An 18,564-nucleotide genomic window follows, 5' to 3' on the forward strand; every position below is an offset into this window, starting at 1 on the left:
TGTTAACTCCAGACAATAACCGTACTGGATAAGTTTTGTGACCCACCTGTCTGTGGTGATGGACTTCCAGACCGGCAGGAACTGCTGAAGTCTCCCCCCGACCGGTGTTGCATGGTCGGGGGGCAGTGACAGGGCGTCACTGTTTGTTGGTGGCAGAGGATCTGGAGTTGTTGTTTCCTCGGCCCCTGCCGTTGGTGCTGTTGTCGCGATATCCACCTCGATTTTGTTTGGTGTAGGTGGATTGCGTGTTGCCCTTATAATACTGCGTGTTTTGGGAGCTTTGACCTCTGGAAACACCTCTATTGCTGGAGCGACGAAAAGAACCACCCCTGAATTGCTGGGACTGCAAGGTCCCCATGGACTTAGCAGTTTCGGTGTCCTTTTTTATTTTCTCTAAGGTGGTGTCCACCTCTGGACCGAACAGACGATCAGGGTTCACCGTCTGATTAAGAATGGTGGTCTGTATGTCTGGCTTAAACCCCGAGATTCTAAGCCAGGCATGTCGTCTCAGCATAACGCTAGTGTTGATGGCTCTGGCCGCGGTGTCAGCCGCGTCCAATGCACACTTTATAGATGCATTGGATATTAGCTTCCCCTCTTGGATAAGCATCTCAGCCGCCTCCTTGTATTCATCAGGCAGGTGCTGCAACAGGGTTTCTAATGTGTCATAGTGTGCCCTGTCGTACCTTGCTAGAAGTGCTTGTGTGTTTGAAATGCGCAAAATATTGGACGCTTGAGCTGCTACCCTTTTCCCCGATGCCTCGAACACCTTAGATTCTTTATCTGGGGGAGGAGCATCACCCGTTGTCTGAGAATTAGCCCTCTTACGGACATTCGAAACCACAAGAGAGTCCAGAGGCAGCTGTCCCTTTATGTAGGTAGGGTCAGTAGGTGTTGGCTTATACTTCTTCTCAATCCGTGGGTTTATTACCCTGGCTCTGGTAGGCTCCTTAAAGATGTCCCCAGCATGCTTTAGCATAGGGAGAGTTTTTACTGTTCTTTCCGAGACGGAAAAGGTGTCAAAGAGAAAGTCCTCTTCGATGGGGTCTGCATGGAGCTGGACGTCATGGTTTTTAGCTGACCGTTCAATGAGGGCATGAAAAGCCGCAGAATCCTCTGTAGGTGACGTTTTCACCGTGTAGAGCTGAGTGTCAGGGGCAGAGTGAGGATCACCTGGGTCAGCCCCAGCTGCCCAGGGTTCGTTGACATCGTCAGTGTCTGTGTAGACAGGATAGCTGTACTCATCCTCATCATCACCATCACCAGCGTCCAAGTCGGAGTAAGTGGGTGACACATTATGGCCATGTGGAGAATGTGGTTCCACACGAAGTGGGGTGGAAGTAGAATCCTTTTTCTTCTTTAAAGGAATCTTGTAGGACTCCATAGGTTGTTCTGGGGCAATTTTCCTCTTAAGTAGGGAAAGCCTGCCAGTTTCGGCATCAATAAAGTGTTCACGGTGTTCCTCCAACGAAGATTGTCGATGCTTCTGTTTTGGAACCACCGTCGTCGACTTCGGCATCGAGGGCCCCGTTACGGGCATGGCCGTTCCAGACTTAGGTGGGAAAGCCTTCGGTGGCAACGTGAAATGAATTGGCGTCGACCCCTTATGAGGTTTCTCGGCAGGCTTCGAGGGCGGAGCATCGTTCGGTCCGGCCATCGAGGCCTTCTCCTTGATGCGTTGTAGGGAGTCCGTAACCTTCTTGGTGAAAGCCGCAGACGGCCGCACCTTGTCACCGGGATCCGTCGAGGCACCACTGGGCGTGGACTCTTGGACTGCACCGCTCTTGGTCTTGTCTTGTTGGCGCGGCGTCCCGTGAACCTTCGGATCACTGACCCTTTTGTCGGCGTCGACCTTCTTTGGCGCCGATTTACTCGACAACCTTGACTTTAGTCTTCGGCGTGGCAGACTTCGTCTCGACGCCCTTGACATGTGTTTTCGGCTCGACAACAGCCTTGTGCTTCGTCGACGCCGACGGCTCTGAGTCCTTCGAACCGACCAAGGTAGCTTGCACTTTCAGTTTCGATGAGGGCACCAGTGCTTTCGCTTGCGTCGAGACCGCTTGCGTTGCTTTCGGTTTCGATTTCTCATGCCGTGGCTCAATAATAATGTCCGTAGCCGAGCCCGAAGGCGGGGCCGTAGAACCCATCGTAAGGTCTTGGGTAAGGCCTACTGGTGATCCCTCGACCTGAGCCTGTTCAAGCCGTACGGCTCCAATGTCTGATTGAGTTAGCTCTTCGCTCGAGCTATCTTCCATGGCCCCAAAGGCCCCGTCGTCGTCTCCTACCTCATCGGTCTCAAACATCTCTACATCCTCGTCGTAGTCGACCTCCGATGCGGGATTCGACAAGACTTCCTCGAGTTCCGGGTCCGCTTCCTCATCATCCCAGACATTGAAGATGTCCACAGGCGCCGGCGCATGTTGCTGGGCCTCCTGGCGCGCAGCGCGTCGAAGCTTAAGCGTCTTCTTGGATCTGAAATGGGAACAAGCCATACACTTGGCTTCATCATGATCCGGTGACAGACACTTGTTGCACACCGGGTGGACGTCGATGTGGGGATACTTTGAGTTGCACACAGGGCACCTCTTGAACAGACTCCGGTCCATGATGATCGGTCGATAGAGTCTGTCGCGTCGACTGGGCCTTCCGCGTCGAGAGCACGCGGGTTGGTAGATTCCGGTTCGGAACCGAACTGGAATAAGTAGGCACCGAACGCGAGACAATACCGACGCTGAAGCTAAAGACCTTTTGGTCTTAAGAAAGTTTTTTATCGATTCCGACAAAGAGACACATCCGAACCCAATGGCGGAAAAAAACAATCCGAGGATGGAGTCGATGCCCATGCGCACTGTAGTCCAGGGGAGGAGCCACCTATCTCGTGATACTTCGAAGACTCTTCCAGGACAACAATGTGCAATCATCCGGACCCAACACTAGGCGGCGATCTATGCACAGATATGAATTCAGCAGCCCACATGCCTCGAACCCTCCGGATACACGTGATAGGCGATTTCTTTGAGGAGGGAAGAGTATGCACATGGGAGAAGGCAGCGGAGGGCATACACGGCCTTACCCCTCTCACACAATTTCACTTTTTTAGAATCCGTCATGCATTGACGGCGTTGCTTAGAGAGGAGCTACAAGAACCCCCGGAGTTGCCTGCCCTCTCGCTACTATTGCGGTCAGCATCCCAGTCTCAAATGTTTATGCCACTTCACAAGCTTGAGCATACACAATACACCAAACCTAGGCTGGAGTGACAAAATGATATTGTAGTAGCCCTCACTGATGACATCTGGCGTTGCTGCTGTGAAGCTACGCAAAAGATCTCACTTAATGGAAGACACAGACTGGTCCATTTCAAGAATCTCAATAGGGTATACTACAAACCGAGGAGATTATTTCGATATGGGCTCAGGGACACCGACTGCTGTGAACAGTGTGGGGAGTTGGGGGCAGATGCAGATTTTTTGTATGTGGCATGGGCATGCCACCAGTTGATGAATTTTGGAAGAAAACTTTTCATACATTAAATGCTATCGCGGATCAATCTCTCTCCCCTGACCCCCTACTAGCGTTTTTGGGCTACACAAAACCTCTTAATAAGAACATCAGGAAATTAGTCTCAATAGGTCTACTACTAGCTAAGCGCAGGAACGCGATGCGCTGGATGCGTGGTCCAATAACAACTGTGACAGAATGGGAGGATATGCTCTACTTCAACACCCTGTCCGATATTTATAATGAGCTGCTGCCTCTGCAAAGTCGTCCAAAAACAAAAAGTTTCTGGGGACAATATGCGCAATTTAGTGGCAAAACAAGGCGACAGAGCGGACAATGAATGATAGTATGTTGGATTGTGTAAGCCTAGAAACCAGAAGTACTTTGTGTGTTGCATTAAAAAGATCATGTCGTTTTGTATATCACATATCGTAGCCGCTTACACGTAGACTATTGGGTCCCACAGACTGCAATATTGATGTTCTAGAATGTACTATCCTGTCTTTTCATCCTTACTGCGATGTATCGTTGCTGCTGCGCAGTGTCACATCAGTTGTTGACAATTTATTGACGACTCATGTATGTTATCTATCATGTTCTGTGCATTGATGTGAACTGGGTTATGAAAACTAATAAAAACAAATGTAAAAAAATAAAAAAATGTTCAAACAAAAATAAAAAGATGAATAAAGATCTGAAGTCCCAGCGTCCTGAAATTTATTTTTCCTCCATTTGTTTGCTTTTTTTAAAAACCAGAATGGGACAGAAATCTTTTTGGGACCTTTCTTCTTGATAGGAAAATAATGCAAATAGGCTCCTTTGTTCCACGGACATTTCAGCACTGGTTCCATCACACCTTTCTTGCAGGTTACTCAACCAGACAGTAAAACATTACAGGACTTCAACAGTTGGTGGAATGTGGAGAGAGAACTGGAAGAACAAGTTCTTTAACATCGGTAATGCTCTTTCTGGTGGTTATTCTATCTAACTGCAGATTCCTCACCTTTTGAATATCCCCCAGTGTCAGACTGGATAAGGAAAATTTGAAAGTGGTGCTCATGAGCTCTGCTAGGTGGCACTGTGTGACTCCACACCCACGTTGTTCCTCTCTGAAAGGGGCAGGCAGAGCTCATATAAGTGCCACCCATGAGCGTAGACGTTCATTTCTTTCAGGAAGTCTTCTTCTCCCTCAGGTACGGAGAGATTGTGCAAATGAAAGAACCAGTTTGCCAATTTTTATATTGGGATCTTTTTAGATGGGTGAGACCATGCCTCAAAATTAGGTGATCTGAGGCAGAAGTAAGAAATCGGCAGTTGAAGTATCCACCAGAAAGATCATTACAGAAGATACAGAACTTGTTATTCTGATAGATACTTATAAACTTTTAAATAGATACCATGGCAATAACTCCTAAGGTGGTGGGTCTGTGGACTGGCTCAGGCTAAAGTCCAAGAACAAAAAATGGAGGGAGAGGGAGGTTAAACCAGACCAGGTCGGCCTCCAGTCAGTATATGCAATACAGGAACCCACTGTGAAGGGTTCAGAGACCTGGTTGGTGTTTTCTGGTTACTGCTTATTAGGTCAGTGTGTACCAAGAATGTGAGAAAGAAAAATTTCTTTCTAGAGTCCCCTCACTCACCGGGGTTGCCCCACGGTGACATGCTTCATCATTGGGGCCATCCCAGTTCTCTACGAAAAGGGGCGTGCTGCGACAAGACGACTACGCAGGAGCACTTGTTTGTGAGATGACTATGTGTGGTGTAAGTGTGGTGATGGTGGAGTGGGTGTGTAATTAAAAATACCGTGCTAGTGGGCCTCAACAATTTATTTTGCTCCTAGTGTGGTATAAATTAAAAAGGGGTAACACTGTATTCCAACTTTTAAATTGAGCTAGATCAGTGTTATGGTCGACATGTTTCAAGCTCCCCCAGGCTTTTCATCAGGACCATACAGGGTCCAGCCCTGTATTTCCACTCCTATATTCTAATGAATAGGTGTTTTAAAATAAATGCTAGTTTTTATGCTATACGCTGTTAATAATAAAACATGCGTGTTTTATATACATACGGTTTGTATTTTACTCGTACTGCTGTAAAAAGAGAATGACATTTGTTTAGTGGCAAACATCCCCCTTCAAAAAGGGGGAAAACACACATGCAGCTCACTTCATCTAGGGCGTGGGTGTGCCCTGGGCACCATACTGGTGCGTGCTGGTTTTCAAACCGGTGCGGAAGATAAAAAACTGTGAATAAAGTGGTTTAGTGATTTCACACAAAATACATAAGACTTAATGTGACTATTGACAAGACACACAACAACACATACACAACAAAGAATATACATCAAAGACACACCCTCAAGATGGCCGCCATAGACGAAACGTTCTGGTCGTCTAGGAAGGCCCGGCAACCCGGAAGCGTGGTGTATCTAAATACACCGGCAAACCCTTCCTGCTTCAGTATGCGGTCAGGTGAGGAGTGAACAGGTAGTACCGAGCGGGTTTGCCGATAGGAAGTAAGTACAGAATGGTGCAGTAATGCCACTATGCCAAACCTTTCTTAAGGGCTTAACTAATTTTCCGTGAAGGAAACTATAGATAAGGAGGATCGTAACTTTTACCTTGAAATCCTTACAGCAATGTTTCCACGAGGCGATACTGCCCTCGCCTGAGACCATGAAGTGTAACTTAACACTCATATATGTAAATATACTATCTGCCATGATATATATTCTTTGTTGTGTATGTGTTGTTGTGTGTCTTGTCAATAGTCACATTAAGTCTTATGTCTTTTGTGTGAAATCACTAAACCACTTTATTCACAGTTTTTTTATCTTCCGCACCGGTTTGAAAACCAGCACGCACCAGTATGGTGCCCAGGGCACACCCACGCCCTAGATGAAGTGAGCTGCATGTGTGTTTTCCCCCTTTTTGAAGGGGGATGTTTGCCACTAAACAAATGTCATTCTCTTTTTACAGCAGTACGAGTAAAATACAAACCGTATGTATATAAAACACGCATGTTTTATTATTAACAGCGTATAGCATAAAAACTAGCATTTATTTTAAAACACCTATTCATTAGAATATAGGAGTGGAAATACAGGGCTGGACCCTGTATGGTCCTGATGAAAAGCCTGGGGGAGCTTGAAACATGTCGACCATAACACTGATCTAGCTCAATTTAAAAGTTGGAATACAGTGTTACCCCTTTTTAATTTATACCACACTAGGAGCAAAATAAATTGTTGAGGCCCACTAGCACGGTATTTTTAATTACACACCCACTCCACCATCACCACATTTACACCACACATAGTCATCTCACAAACAAGTGCTCCTGCGTAGTCGTCTTGTCGCAGCACGCCCCTTTTCGTAGAGAACTGGGATGGCCCCAATGATGAAGCATGTCACCGTGGGGCAACCCCGGTGAGTGAGGGGACTCTAGAAAGAAATTTTTCTTTCTCACATTCTTGGTACACACTGACCTAATAAGCAGTAACCAGAAAACACCAACCAGGTCTCTGAACCCTTCACAGTGGGTTCAGGCTAAAGTCCTGCAGTACTGAGCAGACAAAATGCCATCTCGATAGACCGGACTGTCCATGCAGTTTTGTTTCATGAATGTGTGCACTGATGCTCTAGTAGCTTCCTGGCATATCAAGGACAGGCATCCAGCGTGCCAACACAGTGTTAGCAGCCTTCGTTCTGTTGAAGCAAGCTTTGAGACCTCCTGGAGGCTGCTTCTTAGCCAATGTGTATCAGACTGTAATGCAGAGGATTGCCTTTTGGGAGATGGTCCGCTTATGCAACTCCTTCCCTTTCTTCACCCCTGCGAACCCCACAAAGAGCTAATCTTCCACTCCATATTCTTTCGTCTGATCAATCTAAAAGCTGAGCACTCTCTTGGGGTCTAACCGATGAAGTCTCAATTCCACTTTTGACAGATGAGGTAGAGCAAAGAAGACCAAAAGCGTAATGGCGTGACTAATGTGAAAAGTCCTCACCACCGTTGGGAGATTTGCTGCCCAGGTCCAGAGCACCAGTTTCTCTGGGGAAAAAGGTGGTATAAGGAGGCTGGACCGAGATGAATCACCCAGCATACAGATGTTATCACTTTCAGAAAAGCTATCTTCAAGGTGAGCAGATGTATCCGCAACTGTGCATGTGATCGAAAGGGAAGCACATGAGAAAAGTGAGGACTCCATTCAAGTCCCGCTGTAGCATCACAAAAGTGGTTGGCTGAAACATATGCTACAAACCTTTCATAAAATGCATCACAACTGGTGATTTAAACAATGACGGCTGGTCTGGCAAATGTAAAATGGCTGACAGAGCCAATAGGTAACCTTAACAAAGCCTTGCTGAGCCAAAAACAAACAACACCTTTAACAAGTTTGCCTGCATCGGGTCCAATTGTCTGGTGTCACACCAGGTCACAAATCTGATCCCAGCACACTTCATATACAGATATCGTGAAATTGCGTCTGGTCGCCAAGATGACATTAAAGACCTCGGATGGGAGATGAAAAAAAATGCAACTACTGCTGTTCAATTTGCGCCGGCAGACTACGATGTAAGACTGTCAGAGGACTGGGCTGTAAACTGCCCCTGATGGCCAGGCCACTGCCAGCCAGATCCACAGCCAAGACAGGAAAAGGGCTGGGCAGCCTGCTATGGGGGTGGGGCTGACGCGGTCTATATGGCAAGCCCAAGGCATATACCTGAAAAAGCAGGAAACCTGGGGTTGTGTCCATACAGGAGCAGAAAGGCCTAGAGAGCATGCTGCTACTCAGCTTAGGGAGGAGTGTGCTTTTGCTGAATAGGTGGAGCCTTCGAACATCATGTCCATTAGGGATGCCTAGACATCCCTAGAGAAGCCCTCAGAACTCAAGCTATGCATGGTGCCAAAGCACCATAATAGTTCCCATGGCCCTGCCAAGACAGTAGGTGCTGCCCAAGCGGATAACTAATTTGACCACATCTTGAGCATTGCGAATAATCTGGGCCAGCTAAGTTTGCAGTTCTTCTGGGACTGAAGGCTGAATGTTACCCATCACATCCCACTGCACTGGGGTATAACGGCCTAGGAGACAGTTTGTGTTACACTATCTCAGGACAAGACATGTGCTTGCCAAAGCTATCCACTCTATTCGACTCCCTACTGAGGGAGTGGTTAGAAAGGCATTTATGTTCATTTTAGAGGTGAATGCCTATTCCACATAGCTTTCAGGCGATGGGTGCTGGTTAAAAAATAATGATCTCCTGGAGCAGGCCTATAGCAGTGGGCGACTAGGCAGTTAACTGGAGGGTCAAAACATGGCTTAGCCCAGGTGCCCAATTAATCAGGTCCCATTAAAGAGCAAACTAGGTTTGCTAGAAGCCTGGCCAGGCTGCAAAATCTCTGTGAGGACATCAGCATCATAAGGTGGGGTACACTCTTCCCCATCCCCCCTTTGTCATCTCAATAAGGATGGCTCTGATCAGAGTCCAAGCCAAAAAGTTGGTACAAAGTATTTGCACAGCCGCATGGTAGCCTGATAGTGTTAGAGTACCACAAGTTTACAATAGGCTATGGTATAGCATGTTCTGGGCACAGCCTTGGCTGCGGTTGAGCGGATGCCGGTTTGGAGTCAGACGGAATGATAGGTTGCAAGTCCTTCTCCAGTGTTTACAGTAACAGTGCTCGGGTCGATAAATGAGGGGTTGGTGCAGATTGTGGCACCGAGCCAGATGTATCGAAACCGGGGCAGGTTCAAGGGTTCCAGATAGTGCAGAGGGCGAACAAAGCCAACAGTAACCTGACTGATGACCTTGCGGATCCTTGGGACCCGTAGGCACAGCAGAGGGAACTGGAAGCAAGCCAAATATGCACAGAAAGACATCTAAAAAAACTTCTACTTGCTGTGGAGGTCACAGAAAAGAACAGACAATATTGTTTCCCCAGATGGAGATTAAGAGGCACAGTGACAACCTTGCACATTCTCTAGAGAGGGGAGGAAGGGGCTGAGTAACACTTAAACATATGCTTTTTCTTTGACCTACGCAAAGATTTTTATCTCAGATATGACTTCAGGTGCAAGTGGGACTAGCCTCAGGTTCGCACTCTTGACTTCGACTTGCAATGGAATGGGTGCTGAGCTTTCCAATCTTTGCCACGTAGAGCATAACCTCTCCATCTCGAATGGCTTTTGGAGTCATCTGGGCACAGTTGTCCAAGGCCTTAGTGCTGTGTGACGAACCCTGTGTGACAAACCCAGCCAGCAGAGGTAGACCATGTGGGGATCTGCCCTAGACATTCATTTGAGACAGTCCATTCAAGGCTTAAACCCTGCCGTATTTGGGTTTAACTTCCCCTGCACACTGGAAACATTTTAGTTGAGAAAAAATATCTCTTCACAAGTGAAGAAAATGGGAGCAGAGCTCCAGATTCGCATCTGAAGACGCAGAAGGGAGGAACTGACATCAGAGCACCCAGAGGTGCATATATGCAGCTCTGCTTGTCGCTACAATAGCAGAATAACATGGGCACAGTCACCTGGCACCAGCTAATGATGCACAGAAGCACTGCTTTCAAATTTTCCGTTTCGAGTCTGGTGCCTGTGAATATTTAACAGGTGAGGAATCTGCAGTTAAAATAGTCATCAGAAAGTATAATTTTGTACCCATTCTCCACAATATTCGGCATCCAAAACTTTCGTAATCTCCTGCCATGCCAGAAAGTAGTTGAAATACTTCAGCTAACAAGGGTGCTCATCAGTGGTGGTTGAATGATGGTAATTTTTTGTTAGGGTCATCCGTGAGACAGATTTAAACTGAATGCGAGAGAATTTATTACTCTTTTCTAACCCACCTAACTTCAAGTTCTCAGTCTCCAAATTTATTTTACAAGTATTGTCATCTACTTGAGAACTAAAAGGAGAGGACCTGTTAAACAGTTACCTTCTGCTAGGCTTATGGGGTCAAAGATGACAATCTGAGCCAAAAATAAAGCCTCCCACATGGTCTATGACAAATTATCGAAGTAGCTGGGTAAGCCATATTGCTTGCTACCCAGATGAAGTTATCAGACATTAAAATCCATTCTTTGACTAGTGCCACTGAACCCCAAACAGAATGGTCCAAGCTGCTTAACAAAGCTAAAGAACTGGCGGCTTCAACAATGATTCAGGTGATCTGGCGATCTTCCTCCTGTTATCATTGCATCTTCTGCTTTTCTTCTAAGGCAGATTAAGCGAAGATGAGTTGGCTGCATTACACTTGTTTTTTGCTGCCAATAACACTACAGTATCAGCTGGTACCGACTCTTTCAGCAACCTAGGATTAGACTAAGCAAGTTTGAATTTCTTCTCCATATGTCTTTTCACTGCCCGAATAAAAGAAGGTTTTGTGAAGGTATCCATCAAGGGTTTGAGGAGACCAGGAGCCAATGGAAGACGGGACAAGCTTATGGTTTTGCTTGGGTGGTCAAAAAATATAATGGGTATGCTCACATCTAGAGCGGTTGCCTGAAGATTGCATTTCATTGAAGCCCTGTCTGACAGTTCATGGAATAGGACAACATCATCAATTGCCAAGATTCTCAAGGTATATAATCCATAGAAGCTAGTATAATCTCATACCAACCAAATAAAGAGGCTATAGAGCCAGACTCAAACGGGGAAGATCCACTTTGCCTTCTTCATCAGGCCTGTGTGACCCATATAGATGAAAACCATGACATGTGTTGAGATCTTCTGGCTCCTCTTCCCTGTATCCCATGCAAGAACTCCCAGGCAGTGACATTTCACTAGATCCTCAACAGTGTTCATCCCTAGGTATGACATCCTCCTTGTAAAGCAGAAGAATAGGCTGCAGAGTGGTTGGACACTCTGTAGAGGTGCCTCAGTATGCTGGGACCGATCATCATCCTCTGATGCGACTTCAACCACCACATCTGCTAGTTCTGGTAGTGAAGGATGCTGGACAATCCTTTTCTAGGTCTTCTAAATTGAGGGCGTCACTTAAGCGAGGAAAGATTCTGAGAGAACTACACCACCATCCAAATACCTCCAGATATACGACTTAACTTCTAATGTCTAAACATCAACCAGGAACGGGAGTTTAAGTGATGATGAGTTCTGCCCACTCACCTTTAGAAGAGGTGTATGATCATCATGGGAAGAAGACAGGGTGGAAAAGTGGTCTATTCTTCGAAGCAGAAGTGGACGCAGGAGGTGAAATTTCTCCTCTCTTAGCGCTAAGCCAGCACCCTCCCGGTCTCTCAACTTCCTTTACGGCATTTTCGGACAAACTCCACAGTCCAAGATGAAGTGAGAGTCACAAAGTTCAAATTATTCCTTAACATCTTCCCGTCACAGGATTACCCTTTTAAAAAAAAGCCAGCATGGTGGTTAATAAGAAAAAAAAGAACCATGGGGTGAAATACCGCAAAAGTAAATCAGGAACGCACTTTCTTCCTCAGAAAATGGTGTTAAGATGAAGGCTGCATACCTAAACATTAAATTAAGGTGGATAAATCCCCAAAACAATTGGTGTCCGTGCCAAAAAAAGCTTTGAAAGAAGTGCAGTTTATGTTCAGGATCTTACTCAAAGAGTGGAAAAAACTAAATGCCTAACGGATATCCTACTGGCATGTTTGGATAGTGCAGTATTCCAAGGTTCCTAAAGGAGAAGTGTTGAATTTTTACTATGTGTATGGTCTTATGTTGTAGCACCTTTCTTATTTTTATGTAATGGAGTTGATGCTTTTTCAAATAGTGTTTTTCAGACATTTATTCTGTTTTAACGCGTTCCCAGCGTCGAACGTTCAGCGCCCAGTGCTGAACGTTCGGAGAACGAATGCTGGCCCGTCGGCCAACGGTCGTGCGCAGCACTGGGGAGGTAGCGCTCGTGACGACCGTTGGCCGACGGCAGCAATTAAAGGGTTAATGGTTTGGCTAATAGGAAAACAACAGTAAGTGTTTTTTCAAACATGCTTACTTTTATTTGTTTGGTTTGAGAAGAACGAAAATTTTTAAAAATTAATTGTGTTCTGGAACTTAAAACATGCATGGAAATATTTTATATTTTAGGAACCTTAGAGGGAATTGCAAGATGAAGAAGTTTCCAGCATCCCATCCAAAGTCTTACAAATCAGGAAAACGTAAAGGGTTTGGGACTAGAGAGAAAATCTGCAGAGCCACAGATCATGACATGGCAAGGCTTGCAATTGCCAATGCCAATAATAAAAATAAATGGGCCAAATAAACTTTTCATTTTGCAGGTGTTGGGCAAAACTGGCATCCAACTTGACCATAAACTAGATACAAAATCACATGAGCTACAGAATGCAGTAAAACAACCTAGGGGAACACTGTTCACGACGGCTAATGCTATAACTCCTTCAATAACCTAATACCATGAACAGGAGGTTGCAATTGCTGTTTTTCTGCCTGAAAGTGAAGGATTCCATGATTGAAACCTCCTTGGGCACCATTAACATGAGTTAAAGGCATTCAAAATTTAACACTAAGCAAAGCTGAATAATTCAAACCTGATGTGCCTAATACTTTTCGAATGAAGGCGATTCTGTTTTATTAACCAGCGAGCATCTACCTGAAGGCATGGCAGTTCCTATACTCTTAGGTTAATCACAAGGACAAGACCTCGCCGCATCAAACCTTACCATCCCAGGTGTCATGTATGAAATACTAGTGTACTAGTTAGTCCAAGGGTATATATGAATACACTCGTCCTTCCAGTCCTACACATATACATATCCTCTCAGTACAAGATGAAAGACATACAAACATAACCAGTCTCCGCACACATCGCAAAATTACAGCCTATAACGCTCTCCACTTTATATGCTAACGATTAATACACTACAACCAGAGCACACTGGTGGCCCTTTAGCACATCACCTACACATACAAATAGCTAACCAATTCCATCATAGAAATGCCATTTCCGTCACAGGAACCTGCAGCGCTTGGCTACTCTCTGCAGGATAAGACTGTTACTCAAGTAAAATATGAAGCAGAATTGCTATACATGCTTACTGCTTTGGTAATTCTAAGTGGTCAGAGGTAGAACTAGCAGAAACACTAAAAAGTACAGAGGAAAATCATGCACTGCTGGAGCCTGATTTATCTAATATTTTGTCAGTTCATGTAAATCTGACAGAACTGGAAAATGACCACCTATTTCAGGAGCTTTACGGCCCCATTTTTGATCAGCTAGGAGTCAAAGGTTAGTTTTGTAAACAGACATAACATTGTGATTAGTTCTCATGTATCATAAAAGTGAAGCTTTCAGAGAATATCAGAAAAAAAGTACAAGGGTTCCAAAACTGGAGTTCCTTGTTCATTTGTTGATTTTCTAGTGGGATCAGCTACAGTGCTGTCCTCCCAATTCCACACTGGCACATATTTATTCTGCTAAAGCTTAAGATGCACATTTTGCTCACCCATTTTCATCCTCATCAGGCCAAACATCATCCTCATAGAACACATCATCTTGGCTGTTTTTTGCAACATATCTGAAGATTTCTGAGAATCTAAGGAGACATCAATAAGGATTGTAATTATCAGTTCTGCAAAAAAGCGGTCTAGTAAACAAAAACACAATGCTAACAAAATGTGTGCATAAACATGCAGCAAACATCCATCCTCTCTCCAGTCCTTGGTACACTTCTAAAAGGGCGGCTGGTCTTTGATCTGTATCATCTTACATGACAGTCTCCCCACATCTATTCTGTGATTTCACAATCATCATGTTTGTATGCAATATCTGAACAATGTATTGTTCCTCCCTACTCCTAATATGGTCGTCTGGGCAATGTCAGTGCTCTATAAATACCCTAAATAAAATATCTAATTGGTAGTTTATGTTTGTTTGAGAAGCTTTTATGGCCCACTCTTAAAACCAAGAGGGATGGAAATAAGATCCGGGAAAAACGGAGTACAACATTTAACACAAGTGGCAAGGTAAGACTCAAGTGACAAGCTAAACTCAAGTGACAAGTTCTGAGCATAGTGAATTCTAACCTAGAGGTCACACTGCAGCAGTGGCCTGGAAGCTTTTGAGAAAAAATGAAGCGTTTAGTGGACAAATCAAATGTTAACACCTATTTCTCAGCCTCACTCCCTCCAACCTCTTCTCCACCCCATCCAAAAGCAACCTTGTTACTTTGCAGCCATTCTAATAGCTGTAACTTTCACTGAGCTGTATCAATAACGTCAACAAGCACACAACTCTAAAATGAGGTTGTATGACAGAACCACACATGCTATTACTTTGCATGCCTTGCCTTTACGTGGTCTTTACCACGACCACATCTTTACTACGCATGCTTTTACAACGAATTTTGTTGTAAAGGAATGATTGGTAAAGGTATATGCATGGTAAAGCTTACACCCCAGCCCCCTGCCCTGAGCCCTAAAACCGGCCACCAGCCCTAAGAACTACCATAACCCCCTTCCCCCCGCCCTGAGCCCTAAAACCCAGCACTGAAAAGTACCCAAACCCAGCCTTAAAATCTGAAAAAACTACTCACCAAGTTGTTCCTTCCATTCTCATCCGGGCAGGAAGTCTCAAACACCTTCCACCCCTTGCCCATTCGCTATGAATCTAGAGCGCTGGCTGCCTTAACCACGCATATAACTTTACTGCCTTTACATGCATGGTAAATGCATATGGGTGGTAAAGGCAAGCTTGGTAACATTTGCGTTTTAAAAGCATGCATGGTTTAGACTGTGCTGTTAATGCTGTTTCTGTGCCCTAAAATGACTCCTACAAGCTTCAGCCAAAAAAGAAAGTAACAAAGAATTCAGTTTTACTTCGTTATTTTCCAAACTACATAATGATTTCACTGAAATTAATGGTATTTGGAATCAAACAACTTGTATTAACAGTGGGGCTGGTGACATTTGAAAGTGGCGGAGCGTAAAAGTTTGGTATGACTTATGTAGTGAGCGATGCTGGCAAGCTTGATGAACAAAAGGTGGGGTCTAGGTTGGATCCTTCCCCAAAGAAAAATATTGAAAAAAAGATTGTCAAATGGTACATTTTAAAGCAAATTAATTTAGTGATAAAGCAAGGCTTTTAAAGCAGTGGGAATGCATAGATTTGAACTATTAAACACACAAAAAACTGCTCTACATCTATAACTGCATTAATGTACAAGTTACTTACCTCCGGTAACGATGTATCTGGTAGAGACGATTCTAGCCGCAGATTTCTTAACGCAGAATTATCCCCAGGCGTGAGACTGGACCCAGAAAATCCTGTGCCACAACATCTCTGCCGGGGGTACCGCATCACGCGACTCCGCCCAGGCGTCATCCGCGTACGTGACGTCAGCAAGGTCACATAAGTCTCACACCGGCACGCCCATGTCAGTGTCTTCGGATAACTTTTCCGTGCCACAACGCAGAGCCATCAGACAAAACTGTGGGTGTATGGGAACAGTGTACAAAAAAGCAGAAAAATTGGAAAAAGGAATGGTGACGAACAACAGAGCAGTGCCAACACTGCAGAACCCAAAGGCAGAGAAAAGAAGAAAGAACAGAGCGCAGCCCTGAACAGCAACCCTTCCAGGACGGGGACAGCCCCCTTGGAGACAAGGAACATATGGGAAAGTGTCATGACAACATGTAGCAGGACTACAAACCCAACCAATAACAATTAAGGGGAACCAGTCCAAGACAAACAAGGGACGACAAACCACCAAGACAGCCCCAACACAGGGTGTGACGACCCCCCCCTAAGGAACAAAGGGCAGAGGCACAGCCATAAGACCACAATCTAGAGGATAGCAAAGGGGCCAGAACTCTTAGTATGAAAGGGGAGAGGCTAGAGAAAGGTAGACCCCAGCCTGGCGAAACCAGGGCAGAAGGGCACAGAAGTACCTATAAACCCATCCTCCAATGCGCCAAAAGAGGAGGAAAGGAACAAAGAAACAGGACGAACCATCCTGTCAGAAAGAGCGAAAGAAGCACTCACAGAAGACATAGCCACCCACTGGGAGGCGAGTGCAGAAGACCAAACCAAAGGTCCTCGCAGAACGGGGAGGAAGGGCGGGCCATGAAGGAATCTGCATCTAGAATCGTCTCTACCAGATACATCGTTATCGAAGGTAAGTAACTAGTACATCTGATAGAGACTACTAGCCACAGATACTTTAACATAGAATAGATACCCTAGCCATACCCACGGGGAAGGAGGGTCTGCGAGAGGACCCCACAGCCTGGACATAACGGAGGGTCCCACAGGGGACGAGTTCAACGGACAGGGCGAGGAGCCCTGTCCTCGCAGGCAAGGGGAATCCCACACTCAGAGGAAAACCGACCCCAAAGGGGATGCAGGAAGAATAAAAGACGAAGTAGCCCATTACACTGGGCAGAGGAAACAAGGGCCATGCAAGAGGAGGCCGAAGGATCCCACACCCATACAAGGAAACAGAACATCCACCCAAGGCCAAGGCAAGGAAGAGAAGGACCGAGGAAGAATAACAACTTCAAGACACCAAGGAGACGAGGGAGAACACAGACAAGCCCTTGGGAGCACACCCCGTAAAGAGGGCAGCTGAGTCTACCACAGCCAGAAGGCAATAGACCAGACAAAACGGCGCCGACAGCAATTAGCAGGCTGAAGCAGAAAGGAGCCCGGGGTCACCCAGGAAGAACCAGCAGGCTGCCCCCGAAAGAGGGAGGAACACAAAATCCCTCTCAGCCCTCATGGGGGAGAGGCAGAACCGAGTGTAGGGCTCGATGAACGAAGGAGACAAGCAAGAATGGCCGACCCACCAGAGTGCCAGAAGACACATTGGAGCAGCAAAACACTACGCAGGCACCGGCAGGCATAGCCAGAGTCAGAGAACCCACAGGACAATGCACTCAGGGCAAGCCGGACGCCAGCCGAAGACAGAGAGCAGGAAGGCGAAAAAGGGCCCTGACACGCCTCAGGGAGGAGTCCACCCACAAGAGAGAATTGCGCCTGCAACTTACTGTAACGCAATGGAGAGCAAAAGTCCGAAGGCGACCACAGCTCCCAAGCACAGAACCAGCTATATAACAGCTACCACTACCCCACATAGGGTATATTAAGACATGGGAACCCTCTTAGGAAGAAACTTCTGCAGCAGAGGACAACGGAAAAATCTGCGGGAAAAAAACCCTGCAGAAGGCTAATCAAGCAGCCCAAGAGAAAAAACAGAAGGCCTAATCTCAGGGCCAACCTGGTGTAGATAACCCAGAGCAAAAACACACAGTCAAAAAGGGCCGGCCAGCAGCCAACAGAACTACAGTCCCGACAAGAGGACTTGAATACACATGAAACACACAGGTCACACAACTCTGGCGACTCGCCCCAACGAAAGAACAACTCCCAAAAACCAGATCAACTCACAGGTCACTGAGGGGGCGAGGAAGGAGGAGGGGGAGAGGAAGGAGGAGGGGGAGAGGAAGGGAGAGGAAGGAGGAGGAAGGAGGAGGAGGAGAAGAATGAGGAGGAGGAGAGGAATGAGGAGGAGGAGGAGGAGGAGTCTGAAGCCCCGCCAAGAACCTCTGGATGGCCGAGTCTACAGGGGCATGGAACAAAAGAGTGTTATCAAAGGGAAGATCCACCAGTCGTTCCCAAACATTTTCTGGGAACACACTGTCCCGAAGCCAAGCATGGCTGCGAAGGGCAACCGAAGAAGCCATGGCACGACCAAGCACCTCCAAGATGTCCAGAGCGGAGCGAAGAATAAACGCCACCAGCTCTAGTCCATCTAATGCATGGTGCCGCAAATCAACACCTGCAGCCTCCTGAGAAGCGGCAGAACCAAGGGACTCCGCCGAGTCCCACAAGCAAGAAGTGGCCCTAGCTAACACACAGAGTGAGTGTTAAGGGCCAGCAGAGCCGCACTGGTCGAAGTAAACATATTGCGCCCCCAAGAGTCCAGCCAGCGGGCCTCCCGGGATGGTGGAGACAACAGAGGCGGCAGGGAGGGAAAGGCAGTCTGAAAAAGGGGGCTTCTGGCAGAGGGGTGGAGGGAAAGACACACCGGGTCCCGTGGTGCTGGAAGGTGGCGGTGCAG

At 46.4% G+C, this 18,564-nt stretch overlaps 1 protein-coding gene across 1 annotated transcript in view; it reads right to left on the bottom strand.

The window, feature by feature from the left end:
- The window catches only part of XRN1 (5'-3' exoribonuclease 1), a 1,308,150-nt gene that overhangs the window by 655,921 nt on the left and 633,665 nt on the right, over positions 1-18,564 (bottom strand). The window contains exon 26 of the mRNA XM_086943712.1: positions 13,951-14,040. Within this exon, the coding sequence (XP_086799838.1) occupies positions 13,951-14,040 (90 nt within the window). The remainder of the gene's footprint in view (positions 1-13,950; positions 14,041-18,564) is intronic.

The sequence above is a fragment of the Lissotriton vulgaris genome, chromosome 11 (genome assembly GCF_964263255.1).
Source record: "Lissotriton vulgaris chromosome 11, aLisVul1.2, whole genome shotgun sequence".
Classification (NCBI taxonomy): Eukaryota; Metazoa; Chordata; class Amphibia; order Caudata; family Salamandridae; genus Lissotriton; species Lissotriton vulgaris.